The sequence below is a fragment of the Bufo gargarizans genome, chromosome 10 (assembly GCF_014858855.1).
Source record: "Bufo gargarizans isolate SCDJY-AF-19 chromosome 10, ASM1485885v1, whole genome shotgun sequence".
Lineage (NCBI taxonomy): Eukaryota > Metazoa > Chordata > Amphibia > Anura > Bufonidae > Bufo > Bufo gargarizans.
Window position 1 is genome coordinate 116,567,737 of NC_058089.1, and position 17,207 is coordinate 116,584,943.

Here is a 17,207-nt window from a genome sequence, read left to right on the forward strand (position 1 = left end):
TATCAGTGTGTTTATGTAAGATGCTTCCTGATCATCACAGAATAAGTAATGTAGTGCAGAATAATGAGTGCAGCTCTGGAGTATAATACAGGATGTAACTCAGGATCAATACAGGATAAGTAATGTATGTACACAGTGACTGCACCTGCAGAATAGTGAGTGCAGCTCTGGAGTATAATACAGGATGTAACTCAGGATCAGTACAGGATAAGTAATGTATGTACACAGTGACTGCACCAGCAGAATAGTGAGTGCAGCTCTGGAGGATAATACAGGATTTAACTCAGGATCAGTACAGGTTAAGGAATGTAATGTATGTACACAGTGACTGCACCAGCAGAATAGTGAGTGCAGCTCTGGAGTATAATACAGGATGTAACTCAGGATCAGTACAGGTTAAGTAATGTAATGTATGTACATAGTGACTTCACCAGCAGAATAGTGAGTGCAGCTCTGGAGTATAATACAGGATGTAACTCAGGATCAGTACAGGATATGTAATGTATGTAGACAGTGACTGCACCAGCAGAATAGCGAGTGCAGCTCTGGAGGATAATACAGGATTTAACTCAGGATCAGTACAGGATAAGTAATGTATGTACACAGTGACTGCACCAGCAGAATAGTGAGTGCAGCTCTGGAGTATAATACAGGATGTAACTCAGGATCAGTACAGGATAAGTAATGTATGTACACAGTGACTGCACCAGCAGAATAGTGAGTGCAGCTCTGGAGTATAATACAGGATGTAACTCAGGATCAGTACAGGATAAGTAATGTATGTACACAGTTACTGCACCAGCAGAATAGTGAGTGCAGCTCTGGAGTATAATACAGGATGTAACTCAGGATAAGTAATGTATGTACACAGTGACTGCACCAGTAGAATAGTGAGTGCAGCTCTGGAGTATACTACAGGATGTAACTCAGGATCAGTACAGGATAAGTAATGTAATGTATGTACACAGTGACTCCACCAGCAGAATAGTGAGTGCAGCTCTGGAGTATAATACAGGATGTAGCTCAGGATCAGTACAGGATATGTAATGTATGTAGACAGTGACTGCACCAGCAGAATAGCGAGTGCAGCTCTGGAGTATAATACAGGATTAACTCAAATCCTAATATATGCTGTACAATGATACAGTGCACAGATCAGCTTTATAAAACATAACCTTTGCTTAGTGTCCCCAGCCTGTATGAGTGACAGGAGCAGCGCTCTCTCACATTACAGCACACGTCATTACACCCATCTACCACTGGATGGCACTATCCCACACGTGTAACACAAGGATGAATTAAAAGCTAATGTTACGTGCGGGCGACGCCGCTCCGCGGACACTAGAGGGCACTGTGCCTCATCTATGAGGGCAGTAAATGGAATTTTTTACACGGGTGGCGACGGCTACCAAAGTGCCAGCAGCTAGTCACGTGCCAGGGAACAGCCAATGGCTGCACGGCACATTCCCTTTCATTCTGTCTAACGCTGCCGTATCCCAGCGCCGGCCGCGCTGCACGTGGCTCCCGGTAACCGCTGCGCGTGGAGCCGAGGGAACATCAAATCTGTGAGAAATCACAACGGTGACCCTTCCGAGCCCTTGTGACGTCATCACCTCCATCTCAGACACGAGTGACTTCTGGGGGCCACGCTCTATGGTTTTCCAGCCAATGGGACGCGAGTGAGTGGTAGCCCCGCCCCCTAAAGCTGTCACATGTCACCAGATAGAAAGTAAAAGGAGAGACTGCTGACCCGAAACAGGTGAGCTGTGACTACTACTCCCACCATGCCAGGGGTGTGCTGACTCTGCTGGAGATTGTTCCAGAGAGACTCTTCGGGTATGCTGGGACTTGTAGTGAAGTGCTGCTTGGAGGGTATGTCACCTGGCAGGGAATGCTGGGAGTTGTAGTTCCACTGGTAGAATATGGGCACTGATGGGTTCTGTTTTGCACAAATCTGTAGATCAGAGGTTACCCAATATCTGGCTGTCAGAGCATGCTGGGAGTTGTAGTAGTTGTGTAACAGGAGGGCTGGGTCAGTTGTAAACCTTTGGGGGGGGATGGTGGCGGCAGTGAGGCGGAGCGGGACAGGCGAGGGGAGCGGGGCAAAGAGTGTTAGTCAGAGAGCTAATGGGTGAAAGTCCAAAAGATCTTAGACTAACCGCAGGGAGGAGGCACCGTCAGCGAGGTATCGCAGGGGCGAAAGGAGGCACCATCAGCGAGGTATCGAGGAGGCGAGAGGAGGCACCATCAGCGAGGTATCGAGGGGACGAAAGGAGGCGCCATCAGCGAGGTATCGCGGGGGCGAGAGGAGGCACCATCAGCGAGGTATCGAGGGGGCGAAAGGCTGGCGGTGACTGTAGATGTAGAGTAACGTAAAAACCTGCCACAAGGAAGGCGCCAAATCCCTGTATGTCACTGAGAGGCGTCCTCAGAGCGGGAATGGGAAATAGAAAGTAACACAGAGAGAGGTGATCCACTGCAATATGATACAGAGGGAGGTGATCCACTGCAATATGATACAGAGGGAGGTGATCCACTGCAATAAGATACAGAGAGAGGTGATCCACTGCAATATGATACAGAGGGAGGTGATCCACTGCAATATGATACAGAGGGAGGTGATCCACTGCAATATGATACAGAGAGAGGTGATCCACTGCAATAAGATACAGAGGGAGGTGATCCACTGCAATATGATACAGAGGGAGGTGATCCACTGCAATAAGATACAGAGGGAGGTGATCCACTGCAATAAGATACAGAGGGCGGTGATCCACTGCAATAAGATACAGAGGGAGGTGATCCACTGCAATAAGATACAGAGGGAGGTGATCCACTGCAATAAGATACAGAGGGAGGTGATCCACTGCAATATGATACAGAGGGAGGTGACCCACTGCAATAAGATACAGAGGGAGGTGATCCACTGCAATATGATACAGAGGGAGGTGACCCACTGCAATAAGATACAGAGGGAGGTGATCCACTGCAATAAGATACAGAGGGGTCCTAAACCCAGTGATTTCAGCTGGACCATCTTATGTGTATGGGGGCCCCCCGACTCTCACTATGAGGTTGGGTTTCAGTATGCCTGATCTGTTCTCAGGGGTTAAGCCATTAGCAGAGGTGTCGGGTGGTGCCGTTCTCCTGACAACACGCGCATGCTCCGCCGAGCTGAGTGTGCATGTGGGGAGAAATAGCTGGAAGCCGCCCCCTTCTTCTGGAGTGCGTTCGGATGATCAATAACCATGTTATAAGGGAAAATAATACAATCTTCAGAACATCAATCCCAAGCCTGAACTTCTGTGAAGAAGTTCGGGTTTGGGTACCAAACATGCGCGATTTTTCTCACGCGAGTGCAAAACGCATGACAATGTTTTGCACTCGCGCGGAAAAATCGCGCATTTTCCCGCAACGCACCCGCCTCTTATCCGGGCAAAAAACATGACGCCCGTGTGAAAGAGGCCTAATAGATGGAGGTACGTGGTGGAGTTACTTGCCTTTAATGTGAGGCACACAGTTTTATAAATTTGGACCCCCACGTGCCTCAGTAACCTCATCAAGTACCTCACATTAACCCCATGTTGCCCATTCTGTGAGGAGATGCTTGATGGGGGCACATGGAGGTATTAACGATAATAATAATTAGTCACCCCCATTGTTTATCTCACATAATGAGTCCCATTAACCCCAGTGTTGCTGGCCTGCCTTTATTTCAGGCTGGCCAAGTCCGTTCACTGACTAATGACCGGACTCTGGACTCCACACTGTCGGACATGACTCGGCTGCAGGACATATGACGTGTAGTGCTCCACCTGGTGGTGTGAGGCGGTACTGCGTCATGGCAGCCCGTCAGATCTCAGCGTCTTGTTTTCAGTGGCGCTTTATACGCGCTTCCCCGCCGTCCTCCTGTCGTGACAGTACAGTCATGACACAGCCTCATGTTACAGTGGGGCCACTATGACAGGGCCCCATCATTATCGCAATTATTTGTAAATCTCTCTGTTCCCTCCTGTACCTTTGTATGGCTATTGCGGCCATTTTGTTTTCTCCTGTACATTTCTTGTGGCCATTTTCTTCCCTCCCGTACGTTTGTTTTATGCTCATTGCGGCCATTTTGTTTCTGTTCCAGCCGTGAACATGCCGATTAATGTGGACGACATCCTGCGCCTTCTGTGCCACTTGTCGACGGAGCAGAAGATGAAGGTGGCCATAAAGCATTCTGCCAGGGGGGCCGTGGCTGCCGGTGCTGGAGCCTTTGTAGGGGGATTGCTAGGAGGACCCCCGGGGATAGCCGTGGGTAATGTACAAGTTTTACCGTCTTCATGGCTGCCATGATGTCCCTGGGTAAATCTAGATCGCTGGGGGTCCCACCGCTGCTCCAATAAAACGGGGGACACGGAATCCCTGTTCTCGGGCGCAGTGGGACCCCCACCATCACATCACAGGTCCTATGTCAATCTTGGAACAACCCCTTTAAGCCCGTCCCGCTCAGCGGCAGCGAGGGATTGGGGGGGGCAGGGGGATATGGGCCCTAACACTATTCCCATGGCCGCCATCTATAGTACTCTTATTAATCCCTGTCCGAGGAATTTTCTACACATAATTATTATCGCCGCGGTCATAACGACCTGAGCTTTTAAATAATCACATTAATAATTAAAATTTCAAATTAAATAATAATTAAAATTATATAATTAAAAAAATGATTACAATGAAAAATAAAAAGCGATAAGAAAAGTCGTATATGCGCCAACATGGCAGCAATAAGAGCCCCCTGCGGTAAGGGGTTAATGGCCCATTGCTTGTGTTTTTCAGGTGGCGCTCTGGGGGGCGTTCTAGGAGCCTGGATGGCGAACGGACAGTTTAAGCCCGTTCCCCAGATCCTGATGGAGATGCCGCTTGTGCAGCAGCAGAAGCTGTGCGAGCAGATCTACGCCATCATCCGGAACCTGGACTGGACGGACGCCACGCAGCTCATCATGCTGGTCTCGGGCAATGCCGCTTTACAACAGCGGGTGGCAGCAGCGCTCATCGGATACGTGACACAGGAGCTGAAAGCCGAAATCCAGTACGGAGACTAGACTGCAGCGTCAGTGGTCACATGACCACGTGGTTCGCCGCCACGGAGGGACTTTAGGATAATGACTGTGAAGACTGACTGATGTAATAGTATGGCGCTGCGTGCAATCTGCCACAGGGGGCGCCGTACACGGCACACACTAGCCAAAAGACGATGCCACTGACAGAAATCGAAAAATATATATATATTTTTGGGTTTAAATTGCTGACCTTGTGCTAATCTCAGGATCGGAATCACAGTGTCTGAATTCGCGCAACTGCGGCGGCCTTCGAAACTGAACTGCGCAATATGATTTGCTCTAATTGCAGCAAACGTCATGTGACATTTACCGTTTAAGAGCTCATGCACAAATGTATAGTTTTTTTCCCCAATTTAAATTTTTTTTTTACAGGTCCATATGTGGAACCATTAATTTCAATGGTGCTTGAAAAAAAAACGGAAATGACTGTACATCTGCATGTCTATTCCGACCCCAAAAAAGAACATGTCCTATTCTTGTCCGTTTTGTGGAGAAGGACAGGCATTGTTATAATGGATCTGCGGGAAGAAAAAACGTATGCAACATGGACGTCACACATTATGTCATCCGTTTTTTTTTGCGGGCCGGAAAGTACATACGGTCGTGTGCATGAGCCCTAAGTATGATATGATGCGCCATGCATTTTTACACCCGCAACTGACCTGCGCGCGGCATCACTTTTGATGAAGTGATTTTTTTTCTTGCGGTGTCTTCGGTAGGATTTTTTTGTAATTTATGTTTATTATGGTGTTTACTGAGTAATAGGATTAAGGCTCCATTCACACATCCGTAATAATGGGTCCGCATCTGTTCCGCAAATTGCGGAACGGGTGCGGACCCGTTCATTCTCTATGGGGCTGGAATGGATGCAGACAGTGTGCTGTCCGCATCCGCATTTCCGGAGCACGCCGCCGATCTTCCAGTCCGCGGCTCCAGAAAAAAAATAGAACATGGGGGTAAAGTGTGGACAGCCCCTTAACTCTCAGTTTATGCTGACCATTTGTCCTGCAGCCCCATGTACATTCGTGGAGGGCTCCACCATAGGTTCCCCAGCACTCTGTACTGATGAGGGGCGTTAATATAAGGCCCTGTACTCCTGCTGGCCTATAGCTGTTTATTTTTCTGGCCAGACGGCATCACCTCAGGTGCCTTTATAGAATACGGGTAAACCTAAAGAGATAAGCGGGGGCGTTTACCAGTTGAAACTCCACCCCCGAGCAGCCGAAGAGCATTGATCTTGTGCTATAAGAGGCATTGTTTTGCCACTTGGGGGCGCTAGACCATAACTATCAGTTTCCTAACATGTTTCCAATAACACGTTATCCATGGAGCCGCAGCTGTAGGGCGTCATAAAATGCAATGATTGGGGAGCCTTATGTGATATACTAGAAGATTGCTAGTTAAGCAATGCCCCAAATATAGTATTTAGTATTATGGAGTTGCCTTTAATTTACATACATTGCAGAAGAAGGTAAAGTCTATCACCTCCAAAACCGCTTTCAACCTAAGCATACCGCCATGTAGGGTAGGTGGTCCGAAACATAACTCTACTTTTATTGTGAAAATCCGTTGTTTTGTTGTTTTTTTGAGAAATGCTTCTTTTTCTTTTTATGTAAATAAGGTTTTTGGTGCACTGTGGGCGGAGCTGCTCTGTTGGGTGCACCGTTGCTTCACTAGTAATGCAGACCAGTACATCACCTCCTGTTTGACTGACAGTCTCTGAGATTTCACAGCTGGAGCGATGGCGTAGACAAAGACAGGTGCGTCGATCGGAGCGGCCCCGCCCAAAGTGCACCGAAAATCTTATTTGCATAAAAATGAAATGAAGCATTTCTTAGGATTAGAAGGACCGGGTTTTCACAAGAAAGTCTAAATAGAGTCTCATTGATTGTTATTCTGGACACATGGGCTTTCACAACCTCTCAACGTAATTCCGCTAATCAAGCTCGCGACCAAACAACCCAAGCCTTCTTAAAGGCGCTGTCCACTTTGTACTACCCCTATTTGTCAGTGGGTCTGCGGGTGCTCCGCTGCTGTGATCACAGTGATCGCCTGTAATCTGCACAGGAAACTGGCAGTGAGTGTTTAGTTTCCCTGCAGTGCCACCACAGGTGAAATAGAGCATTACACCGGTGTTATTGAAATCAGCAGGCTGTCTGAGGACGTGCTGGGTCCTCCAGAGTGAGGGACTCTTTGTACCTCTTTTTTGTAACTTTGAGGTATAGAGGAATTGTCTATTTTTGGATTTTTTTTCTTAATTATTATATCAATTATATTTTTGACTGGCATGAAGTAGCCGTTAGGATGTGGACACCAGGTGTGGCCTTGTACCCCTCTGCTGTTTGTTCTGTCTGCTCTGAACAATATTTGATACCTCAATAAATAAAAATATAGAATTGTATTTTTTGTGTTGGGTCTTTTATTTTTTTATTTTTTGTTTTCCATATAAATAAATTCGTATTTTTGTATTTTTTATTTTTTTGCCTGACAGATGTTGCTACGTCATCACAGAGCCCTGACTGCTGTGCCGGACAAATCCTGGGGGTCCGTCTGTTGTCTGAGGGTCAGAATATTTCTGCTGTTGCTGTTAATAAACACCAGAGACCCCGATAACAACCTAAAAACCTTGAGCCTCATCTTCCTGCTTCTTTTTCATAGGCTGGGTCTGGTATTGCACTGTTAGAATGAATGGCGCTATGGGTAAGGGCGGCACTGTTTCTGGATGAGAACAACCATATTTCCCTAATCACATACGCCTTTATTGCTGAGAAAAATTAAGTCTTAATATATGCAAATGAGCCTTTAGGTGCAACGGGGGCGTTGCCGTTACACCTAGAAGCTCAGCTCTCTCTGCAACTGCCGCGCCCTCTGCACTTTGACAGGACCAAGCAGTGTAAATATGATCCCACCTGGCCCTGGCAATCCAAGTGTTAAAGGGACACTTACCTTATTTTCATTGGATAATGTTCGGAGGTCAGGCCCTGGACGACCCCTCCCCTGCTTTACACTCCACCCTTCATCCCCCTATTGCTGATTCGGCTCTCTGGGGTCCTCTATTTTCTATGTGCGGCCCCGGAATGTTGTGATGGAAAGTCTCAAAGTTTCTTCTTTCGGGGCCGACATATATAAAAAAAACATAAAATGACAATTTGTAACATTTATCATTCCTCGCGCAGCTGGAGCTGGGCGCGCAGACTGCTTCTGAAATCCCGCCCCAGTGCTGGAGCTAGGCGCGCAGACTGCTTCTGAAATCCCGTCCCAGTGCTGGAGCTGGGCGCGCAGACTGCTTCTGAAATCCCGCCCCAGTGCTGGAGCTGGGCGCGCAGGCTGCTTCTGAAATCCCGCCCCAGTGCTGGAGCTGGGCACGCAGACTGCTTCTGAAATCCCGCCCCAGTGCTGGAGCTGGGCGCGCAGACTGCTTCTGAAATCCCGTCCCAGTGCTGGAGCTGGGCGCGCAGACTGCTTCTGAAATCCCGCCCCAGTGCTGGAGCTGGGCGCGCAGACTGCTTCTGAAATCCCGTCCAAGTGCTGGAGCTGGGCGCGCAGACTGCTTCTGAAATCCCGTCCCAGTGCTGGAGCTGGGCGCGCAGACTGCTTCTGAAATCCCGTCCCAGTGCTGGAGCTGGGCGCGCAGACTGCTTCTGAAATCCCGTCCCAGTGCTGGAGCTGGGCGCGCAGACTGCTTCTGAAATCCCGTCCCAGTGCTGGAGCTGGGCGCGCAGACTGCTTCTGAAATCCCGTCCCAGTGCTGGAGCTGGGCGCGCAGACTGCTTCTGAAATCCCGCCCCAGTGCTGGAGCTGGGCGCGCAGACTGCTTCTGAAATCCCGTCCCAGTGCTGGAGCTGGGCGCGCAGACTGCTTCTGAAATCCCGCCCCAGTGCTGGAGCTGGGCGCGCAGACTGCTTCTGAAATCCCGCCCCAGTGCTGGAGCTGGGCACGCAGACTGCTTCTGAAATCCCGCCCCAGTGCTGGAGCTGGGCGCGCAGACTGCTTCTGAAATCCCGTCCCAGTGCTGGAGCTGGGCGCGCAGACTGCTTCTGAAATCCCGCCCCAGTGCTGGAGCTGGGCGCGCAGACTGCTTCTGAAATCCCGCCCCAGTGCTGGAGCTGGGCGCGCAGACTGCTTCTGAAATCCCGTCCCAGTGCTGGAGCTGGGCGCGCAGACTGCTTCTGAAATCCCGTCCCAGTGCTGGAGCTGGGCGCGCAGACTGCTTCTGAAATCCCGTCCCAGTGCTGGAGCTGGGCGCGCAGACTGCTTCTGAAATCCCGCCCCAGTGCTGGAGCTGGGCGCGCAGACTGCTTCTGAAATCCCGTCCCAGTGCTGGAGCTGGGCGCGCAGACTGCTTCTGAAATCCCGCCCCAGTGCTGGAGCTGGGCGCGCAGACTGCTTCTGAAATCCCGCCCCAGTGCTGGAGCTGGGCGCGCAGACTGCTTCTGAAATCCCGTCCCAGTGCTGGAGCTGGGCGCGCAGACTGCTTCTGAAATCGCCTTGGAAACCGGGCAAATAAAATAAAAACTTACCAAGCGCAGCCCAGCCGCCATCCTTGGGAAAGTCTACCTGCCATTTTGAAAACGCAGCTATCTGTTTTGCATCATTCACAAGCTAGAGTGTCCGTGGAAGGCAGCGGGTGAGGGCGAATTCTTATGGCTTTGTCTCTTGCTTTTTATTGTTTTCATAGTTAACCGCTGAACATTTTTGATGTTTAGAAGCAATTCATCCAAAAAATTACATTGTGGCCTGGGGTCTTTTCTCTTTTCTTAGACATTTTCTTTTAAGGTGATAGAGCTGTAGCCAAAAATAAGGAGGGGGGGAGAGATCAGATTTTTTTAAATTTATTTTTTTATTATATAATTTGCTTTCCTTGGCAGCTACCCCCTCCTGAATCCACCTGACCTGTTAATCCTTATGTATGAGAGACACTTCGAAAACGTTCGCACCGGCCATGTTTGCAAGCCCCCATTCACATTAGTAGGTAACACTATCGATGGCACAAATGAGGTCTGTAGAGGAAGCCAAAGTGCCCTACCTCCCATCTTTTGGTCCGCACTGAGGCCTTTACCACCATGGGTCATCTCTGCCACCTTTTATTTTAAGGAAAATGTATTCCAACCACCATGCCCCTCCAATCATAGCAGCAGGCACCCAAAATGGTTTAACTCATTCTTAAGATCCTAAGATGAAAAATTTGTACCCGGGCCTCTGACTACCACATGTTCTTCAAATCACTACGACAACTACCTCTGCATCCCCCAGAACTAGTCCGCCCCCCCCCCCCCCATGCTGTACTACATCACTAGTGAAAACCCTGTTTTATTATTCCTTATTGTCAAAGCTCTGGAAAGTAGAGATAACATCTGCTCGTTGTCCATACACCCGCTGCAGGATTCATCTGGAACGTTCTGTCAGGCCTGCTGCAATATGCTGTCCTACTAAACTCCTCCGAGTGACAGGGACCTGGCGCAGAGCCGGAGCCCAACCGTCCAAAATCTCTTTCACAGAGCAGATCTTGTGACACGTAATTCCTGCCAATACTCTGCAAAACACAACCACTTTACTAAGCGTCTGGTCAAAATGCCGACCAGAGAAGAGTCCATATAGCAATCACTGCTGACATCGTCATGATAGAAACAGTGATCAATACTGACATCATACTGCACAGAGACAACTGTTGGGAATAAAAGTCTGGCTCAGAAAAACAACCACATATAGTCCAGTATATCTACTATAATACTGCTACTATCTACAAGAATATAACTACTATAATACTGCTACTATCTACAAGAATATAACTACTATAATACTGCTACTATCTACAAGAATATAACTACTATAATACTGCTCCTATGTACAAGAATATAACTACTATAATACTGCCTCCTATGTACAAGAATATAACTACTATAATACTGCCTCCTATGTACAAGAATATAACTACTATAATACTGCTCCTATGTACAAGAATATAACTACTATAATACTGCCTCCTATGTACAAGAATATAACTACTATAATACTGCTCCTATATACAAGAATATAACTACTATAATACTGCCTCCTATGTACAAGAATATAACTACTATAATACTTCTCCTATGTACAAGAATATAACTACTATAATACTGCCCCCTATGTGCAAGAATATAACTACTATAATACTGCTCCTATGTACAAGAATATAACTACTATAATACTGCTTCCTATGTACAAGAATATAACTACTATAATACTGCTCCTATGTACAAGAATATAACTACTATAATACTGCCTCCTATGTACAAGAATATAACTACTATAATACTGCCTCCTATATACAAGAATATAACTACTATAATACTGCCTCCTATGTACAAGAATATAACTACTATAATACTGCCTCCTATATACAAGAATATAACTACTATAATACTGCCTCCTATGTACAAGAATATAACTACTATAATACTGCCTCCTATGTACAAGAATATAACTACTATAATACTGCTCCTATGTACAAGAATATAACTACTATAATACTGCCTCCTATGTACAAGAATATAACTACTATAATACTGCCTCCTATATACAAGAATATAACTACTATAATACTGCTCCTATGTACAAGAATATAACTACTATAATACTGCTCCTATGTACAAGAATATAACTACTATAATACTGCCTCCTATGTACAAGAATATAACTACTATAATACTGCCTCCTATATACAAGAATATAACTACTATAATACTGCTCCTATGTACAAGAATATAACTACTATAACACTGCTCCTATGTACAAGAATATAACTACTATAATACTGCCTCCTATGTACAAGAATATAACTACTATAATACTGCCTCCTATGTACAATATAAATAAAATGCAAACTAGTTCTCAGACTCCTGGTTATGGAGAGATGCCCCCAGAGACATTGGAGCTGCACATTACGCAGGGTTGCAGTCTCCTGGTCAGCAGCAGTGATGTCATCTACAGCTGCAGTCACCTGACCTCATAGAACATGCGCCTCTCCCCTTACTCTGGTCACAGTACATCTGATCCTACGTGGAGATCGAGGTCTCGCTGGGAAGTTCTAGCTCTGACGTCAGCACAGAATCAGGCGACTCTCACATCTGGCCGGCAGATTTATTGCACTTAGTTTTGTCAACAAATGTATTTTACAACTGCAGTGATTTGTATCTCTGGGAAATAGAAGGGATATTAAAGGGACGGGTAACTTTAGCTTACTGATGATGATGATGATCTGTTTCACTTCAATGAGGCTGAGCCACGGCCAGGCCACTGAAATAGTCGTGACGTCACTGGCCTGCAGGAAAGCTGTGGCCCTACTGCGAGCGCCACTGTCTTCTCAAACAGCTGATCGGTGGGAGTCCTGGATGTCAGACCAACCCCTTCCATCAGATACTGATGATCGATCCTGAGGATAGGTCATCAGCAGTGGCGTGCCTAGGGTGTTTGGCACCCGGGGCGGGTCCTTTCTCTGGCCCCCCCACCACCCCCAATACTTTAAAAAAATTGCACCCCCTCACAGTAGTATTTCCCTCATTGTACAACCTTCACAGTAGTTATGCCCACATTGTGCCCCCCTCACAGTAGTTATGCCCGCTCTGTGTCCTTTTTACAGTTGTAATGCCCTCTTTGTGCCTCCTTCACAGTAATAATCCCCATTGTGCCCCCTTCACAGTAATAATCCCCATTGTGCCCCCTTCACAGTAATAATCCCCATTGTGCCCCTTCATAGTAATAATCCCCATTGTGCCCCTTCATAGTAATAATCCCCATTGTGCCCCTTCATAGTAATAATGCCTATTGTGCCCCCTTAATAGTAGTAATGCCTATTGTGCCCCCTTAATAGTAGTAATGCCCTCTGTGCTAGTAATGCCCTCTGTGCCCCCTCCATAGTAGAAATCCCCATTGTGCCTCCTTCACAGTAATAATGTCCACTGTGCCCCCTTCATAGTAGTAATGCCCACTGTGCCCCCTTCACAGAAATAATGCCCACTGTGCCCCCTTCACAGTAATAATGGCCTTTATGCCCCCTTTAGTGTAGTAATGCCCTCTGGCTCTGTGCCGCCTCTATAGTATAAATGCTCCTTGTGCCCCCTTACATTAGTAATGCCCTCTGTGCCCCCTCCATAGTAATAAAGCCCTCTGTATTAAAAAAAAATAAAACAACACACTTTGTCCTGCTCCTGAAGCTCACATACCTCTCTTCCCTGCAGACACAGATCACTCTGCAGCACTGTGTGGGAGGAGCTTATGCAGATTACCGGGCTGCAGGCTCCTCCCACACAATCCGGCAGCGCAATCTGTGCCTGCAGGATGAATGGTGGAGCGGGGAGAAGTCTTCCTGCTTTCCATTCTGTGCGACACCGGCCTGAAGGAGGGGAGGAGCGCTGGGAGCTGAGCGCTGAGTGACAGGACCGCAGCTCCCAGCGCTCCAGCAGTAGTTATATTCTTATACATAGGAGCAGTATCATAGTAGTTATATACTTATACATAGAAACAGTACTATAGTAGTTATATTCTTGTACATAGGAGGCCGTATTATAGTAGTTATATTCTTGCACATAGGAGCAGTATTATAGTAGTTATATTCTTGTACATAGGAGCAGTATTATAGTAGTTATATTCTTGTATATAGGAGGCAGTATTATAGTAGTTATATTCTTGTACATAGGAACAGTATTATAGTAGTTATATTCCTGTACATAGGAGCAGTATTATAGTAGTTATATTCTTGTACATAGGAGCAGTATTATAGTAGTTATATTCTTGTACATAGGAGGCAGTATTATAGTAGTTATATTCTTGTACATAGGAGCAGTATTATAGTAGTTATATTCTTGTACATAGGGGGCAGTATTATAGTAGTTATATTCTTGTACATAAGATGCAGTATTATAGTAGTTATATTTGTGTACTGTCCCTAATATAGGCATATTTTAGCTTACAAAACTGACCCCTATGTGTATTAAGAAGTCTAAGCATACTGTGTAATACTGTAACATGTCTACAGTGAATGTGACAGCTAGAAGAGTATTTCCGCAAGACAGATTTGTTGTAATAGTTTCTGCCTGATTCATCTGAACAGGACTTGCACAAATGCATGTTCATGTCACTAAAACAACCTTATTCAGATGAATGTAAGTGATTTTCTTTGCATGTACAGTACGCTATGAGTTACATTATAAATGGCCTCCATCTTCCATCTGATCTGTTGCAGTGGGAATGCCATTGTTTCTCTCTGGCAGGAGTTGTCAGCCATGCTGCTTTTTATGGTGCATGACCTCACAAAGATGATGACATCAGTGTCCCATGATGCGGTAAGAAGCCACAGCTGACACCTCTTCATCCTTTACTACAGGAATCAGCAGCATTTAGCATTCCAGCTGCTGTGAAACTACAACTCCCAGCATGCAAACCTGCTCAGCTGTTGTTTGAACTCCCGTAGATGTGAAAGGAGCATTCTGGGAGTTGTAGTTTCTGAACAGCGGGAGTGTCGGAGGTTGTTGATCCCTGCTTTTCTAGCTTACAATAGTAGAAGCAGTAAGCCCGTTATTACAGGGGACCACCGGGAAGAATCTGCTCCGTGTCCGCAGATGGTTTGTGGATTCATTTTCCTCGATTTTTGGTGATAATTTCTTATGCATATTAAAATTAGCCCAAATTTCTGTATTCAATACTCCCAGCGTGGGCCTGATTCTCTAATGGGTGGAAGGGCTGAGCATGATCAGAACTTTGCCCATTGAGTCCATGCATCTGAGGGCCCGAGAACGGGGCAAAATTCACAGCAAAATCTACAATTCCGCTTGTAACTGGTGCAGACTTTTCTGTTCCGTGTGGTCATACCGTAAAATTCAGATCACTGCAAGAAGACCTGAGTGTAGCCTCACTGCGCAGACAATCCAGATGTGGCTTCTTGTTATGTCTACCCAAATGTAATGCGTGTGAGGAATGGATGTTTAGGAAGTGCACAGAGTGGATTTGTGATGTAGCAGAGCAGAATTTGTTATTGGAAAAACATCTGGTTTCAACACAATTTGCAGAGAATTCCTCTGCATCGTTATAAAGGAAGTCTCCAAAAATAATTCATTCATTTAGACATTGCATGGCCAAAGTAATATTCTAGCATTCCTCTGTGACAGGGATGCAGTGATAGATTCGAGTCCTTCTTTAAGTTTTCCTTGCACTTTGGCATTCTTGGCTGCACAGGGAACTACATCATGCTCGGGATCAGTCTGGATGTAAGGTGATGCTGAGACCACCTTAAGACAAGTGCTGGGCCATCAGGCTCCTCTGTACTGGTAGCACAGTGTTCAGGCTCCTCTGTACTGGTAGCACAGTGTTCAGGCTCCTCTGTACTGGTAGCACAGTGTTCAGGCTCCTCTGCACTGGTAGCACAGTGTTCAGGCTCCTCTGTACTGGTAGCACAGTGTTCAGGCTCCTCTGTACTGGTAGCACAGTGTTCAGGCTCCTCTGTACTGGTAGCACAGTGTTCAGGCTCCTCTGTACTGGTAGCACAGTGTTCAGGCTCCTCTGTACTGGTAGCACAGTGTTCAGGCTCCTCTGTACTGGTAGCACAGTGTTCAGGCTCCTCTGTACTGGTAGCACAGTGTTCAGGCTCCTCTGCACTGGTAGCACAGTGTTCTGGCTCCTCTGTAAAGGTAGCACATTGTTCAGGCTCCTCTGTACTGGTAGCACAGTGTTCAGGCTCCTCTGCACTGGTAGCACAGTGTTCAGGCTCCTCTGTACTGGTAGCACAGTGTTCAGGCTCCTCTGTACTGGCAGCGCAGTGTTCAGGCTCCTCTGTACTGGTAGCACAGTGTTCTGGCTCCTCTGTACTGGCAGCACAGTGTTCAGGCTCCTCTGTACTGGTAGCACACTGTTCAGGCTCCTCTGTACTGGTAGCACAGTGTTCAGGCTCCTCTGTACTGGTAGCACAGTGTTCAGGCTCCTCTGTACTGGCAGCACAGTGTTCAGGCTCCTCTGTACTGGTAGCACAGTGTTCAGGCTCCTCTGTACTGGTAGCACAGTGTTTAGGCTCCTCTGTACTGGTAGCACAGTGTTCAGGCTCCTCTGTACTGGTAGCACAGTGTTCAGGCTCCTCTATACTGGTAGCACAGTGTTTAGGCTCCGCTGTACTGGCAGCACAGTGTTCAGACTCCTCTGTACTGGTAGCTCAGTGTTCAGGCTCCTCTGTACTGGTAGCACAGTGTTCAGGCTCCTCTGTACTGGAGTGGTAGCACAGTGTTCAGGCTCCTCTGTACTGGTAGCACAGTGTTCAGGCTCCTCTGTACTGGTAGCACAGTGTTCAGGCTTCTCTGTACTGGTAGCACAGTGTTCAGGCTCCTCTGTACTGGTAGCACAGTGTTCAGGCTCTTCTGTACTGGTAGCACAGTGTTCAGGCTCCTCTGTACTGGTAGCACAGTGTTCAGGCTCCTCTGTACTGGTAGCACAGTATTCAGGCTCCTCTGTACTGGTAGCACAGTGTTCAGGCTCCTCTGTACTGGTAGCGCAGTGTTCAGGCTCCTCTGTACTGGTAGCGCAGTGTTCAGGCTCCTCTGTACTGGCAGCGCAGTGTTCAGGCTCCTCTGTACTGGTAGCACAGTGTTCTGGCTCCTCTGTACTGGCAGCACAGTGTTCAGGCTCCTCTGTACTGGTAGCACAGTGTTCAGGCTCCTCTGTACTGGTAGCACAGTGTTCAGGCTCCTCTGTACTGGCAGCACAGTGTTCAGGCTCCTCTGTACTGGTAGCACAGTGTTCAGGCTCCTCTGTACTGGCAGCACAGTGTTCAGGCTCCTCTGTACTGGTAGCACAGTGTTCAGGCTCCTCTGTACTGGTAGCACAGTGTTCAGGCTCCTCTGTACTGGTAGCACAGTGTTCAGGCTCCTCTGTACTGGTAGCACAGTGTTCAGGCTCCTCTGTACTGGTAGCACAGTGTTCAGGCTCCTCTGTACTGGCAGCACAGTGTTCAGGCTCCTCTGTACTGGCAGCACAGTGTTCAGGCTCCTCTGTACTGGTAGCACAGTGTTCAGGCTCCTCTGTACTGGCAGCACAGTGTTCAGGCTCCTCTGTACTGGTAGCACAGTGTTCAGGCTCCTCTGT

The 17,207-nt window shown here is 47.3% G+C and overlaps 1 protein-coding gene across 5 annotated transcripts; it reads left to right on the top strand.

The window, feature by feature from the left end:
* The first annotated feature begins 1,482 nt into the window (after positions 1 to 1,482).
* Positions 1,483 to 7,503, top strand: C10H19orf12 (chromosome 10 C19orf12 homolog). Of its 5 annotated transcripts, none has more exons than XM_044269708.1 (3): positions 1,483 to 1,759; positions 4,133 to 4,300; positions 4,819 to 7,503. In XM_044269708.1, exons 2-3 carry the CDS (start codon positions 4,141 to 4,143, stop codon positions 5,082 to 5,084), a joined length of 426 nt encoding a protein of 141 aa, XP_044125643.1. In that variant the 5' UTR covers positions 1,483 to 1,759; positions 4,133 to 4,140; the 3' UTR covers positions 5,085 to 7,503. The 5 variants fall into 5 exon arrangements, with proteins under 5 accessions (XP_044125643.1, XP_044125642.1, XP_044125645.1 ...); XM_044269707.1 differs by lacking the exon at positions 1,483 to 1,759 and adding an exon at positions 1,771 to 1,872; XM_044269710.1 differs by lacking the exon at positions 1,483 to 1,759 and adding an exon at positions 2,173 to 2,255.
* The last annotated feature ends 9,704 nt before the right edge of the window (positions 7,504 to 17,207 follow it).

What these genes read in the sequence shown, in the direction of transcription:
- C10H19orf12 (XM_044269707.1), top strand. Translation starts at nt 1,839, where the DNA reads ATGCTGGGACTTGTAGTGAAGTGCTGCTTGGAGG. An exon ending in AGTGAAGTGCTGCTTGGAGG is followed by an intron (nt 1,873 to 4,132) that starts GTATGTCACCTG and finishes TTTCTGTTCCAG; the next exon opens with CCGTGAACATGCCGATTAAT. An exon ending in ACCCCCGGGGATAGCCGTGG is followed by an intron (nt 4,301 to 4,818) that starts GTAATGTACAAG and finishes TGTGTTTTTCAG; the next exon opens with GTGGCGCTCTGGGGGGCGTT.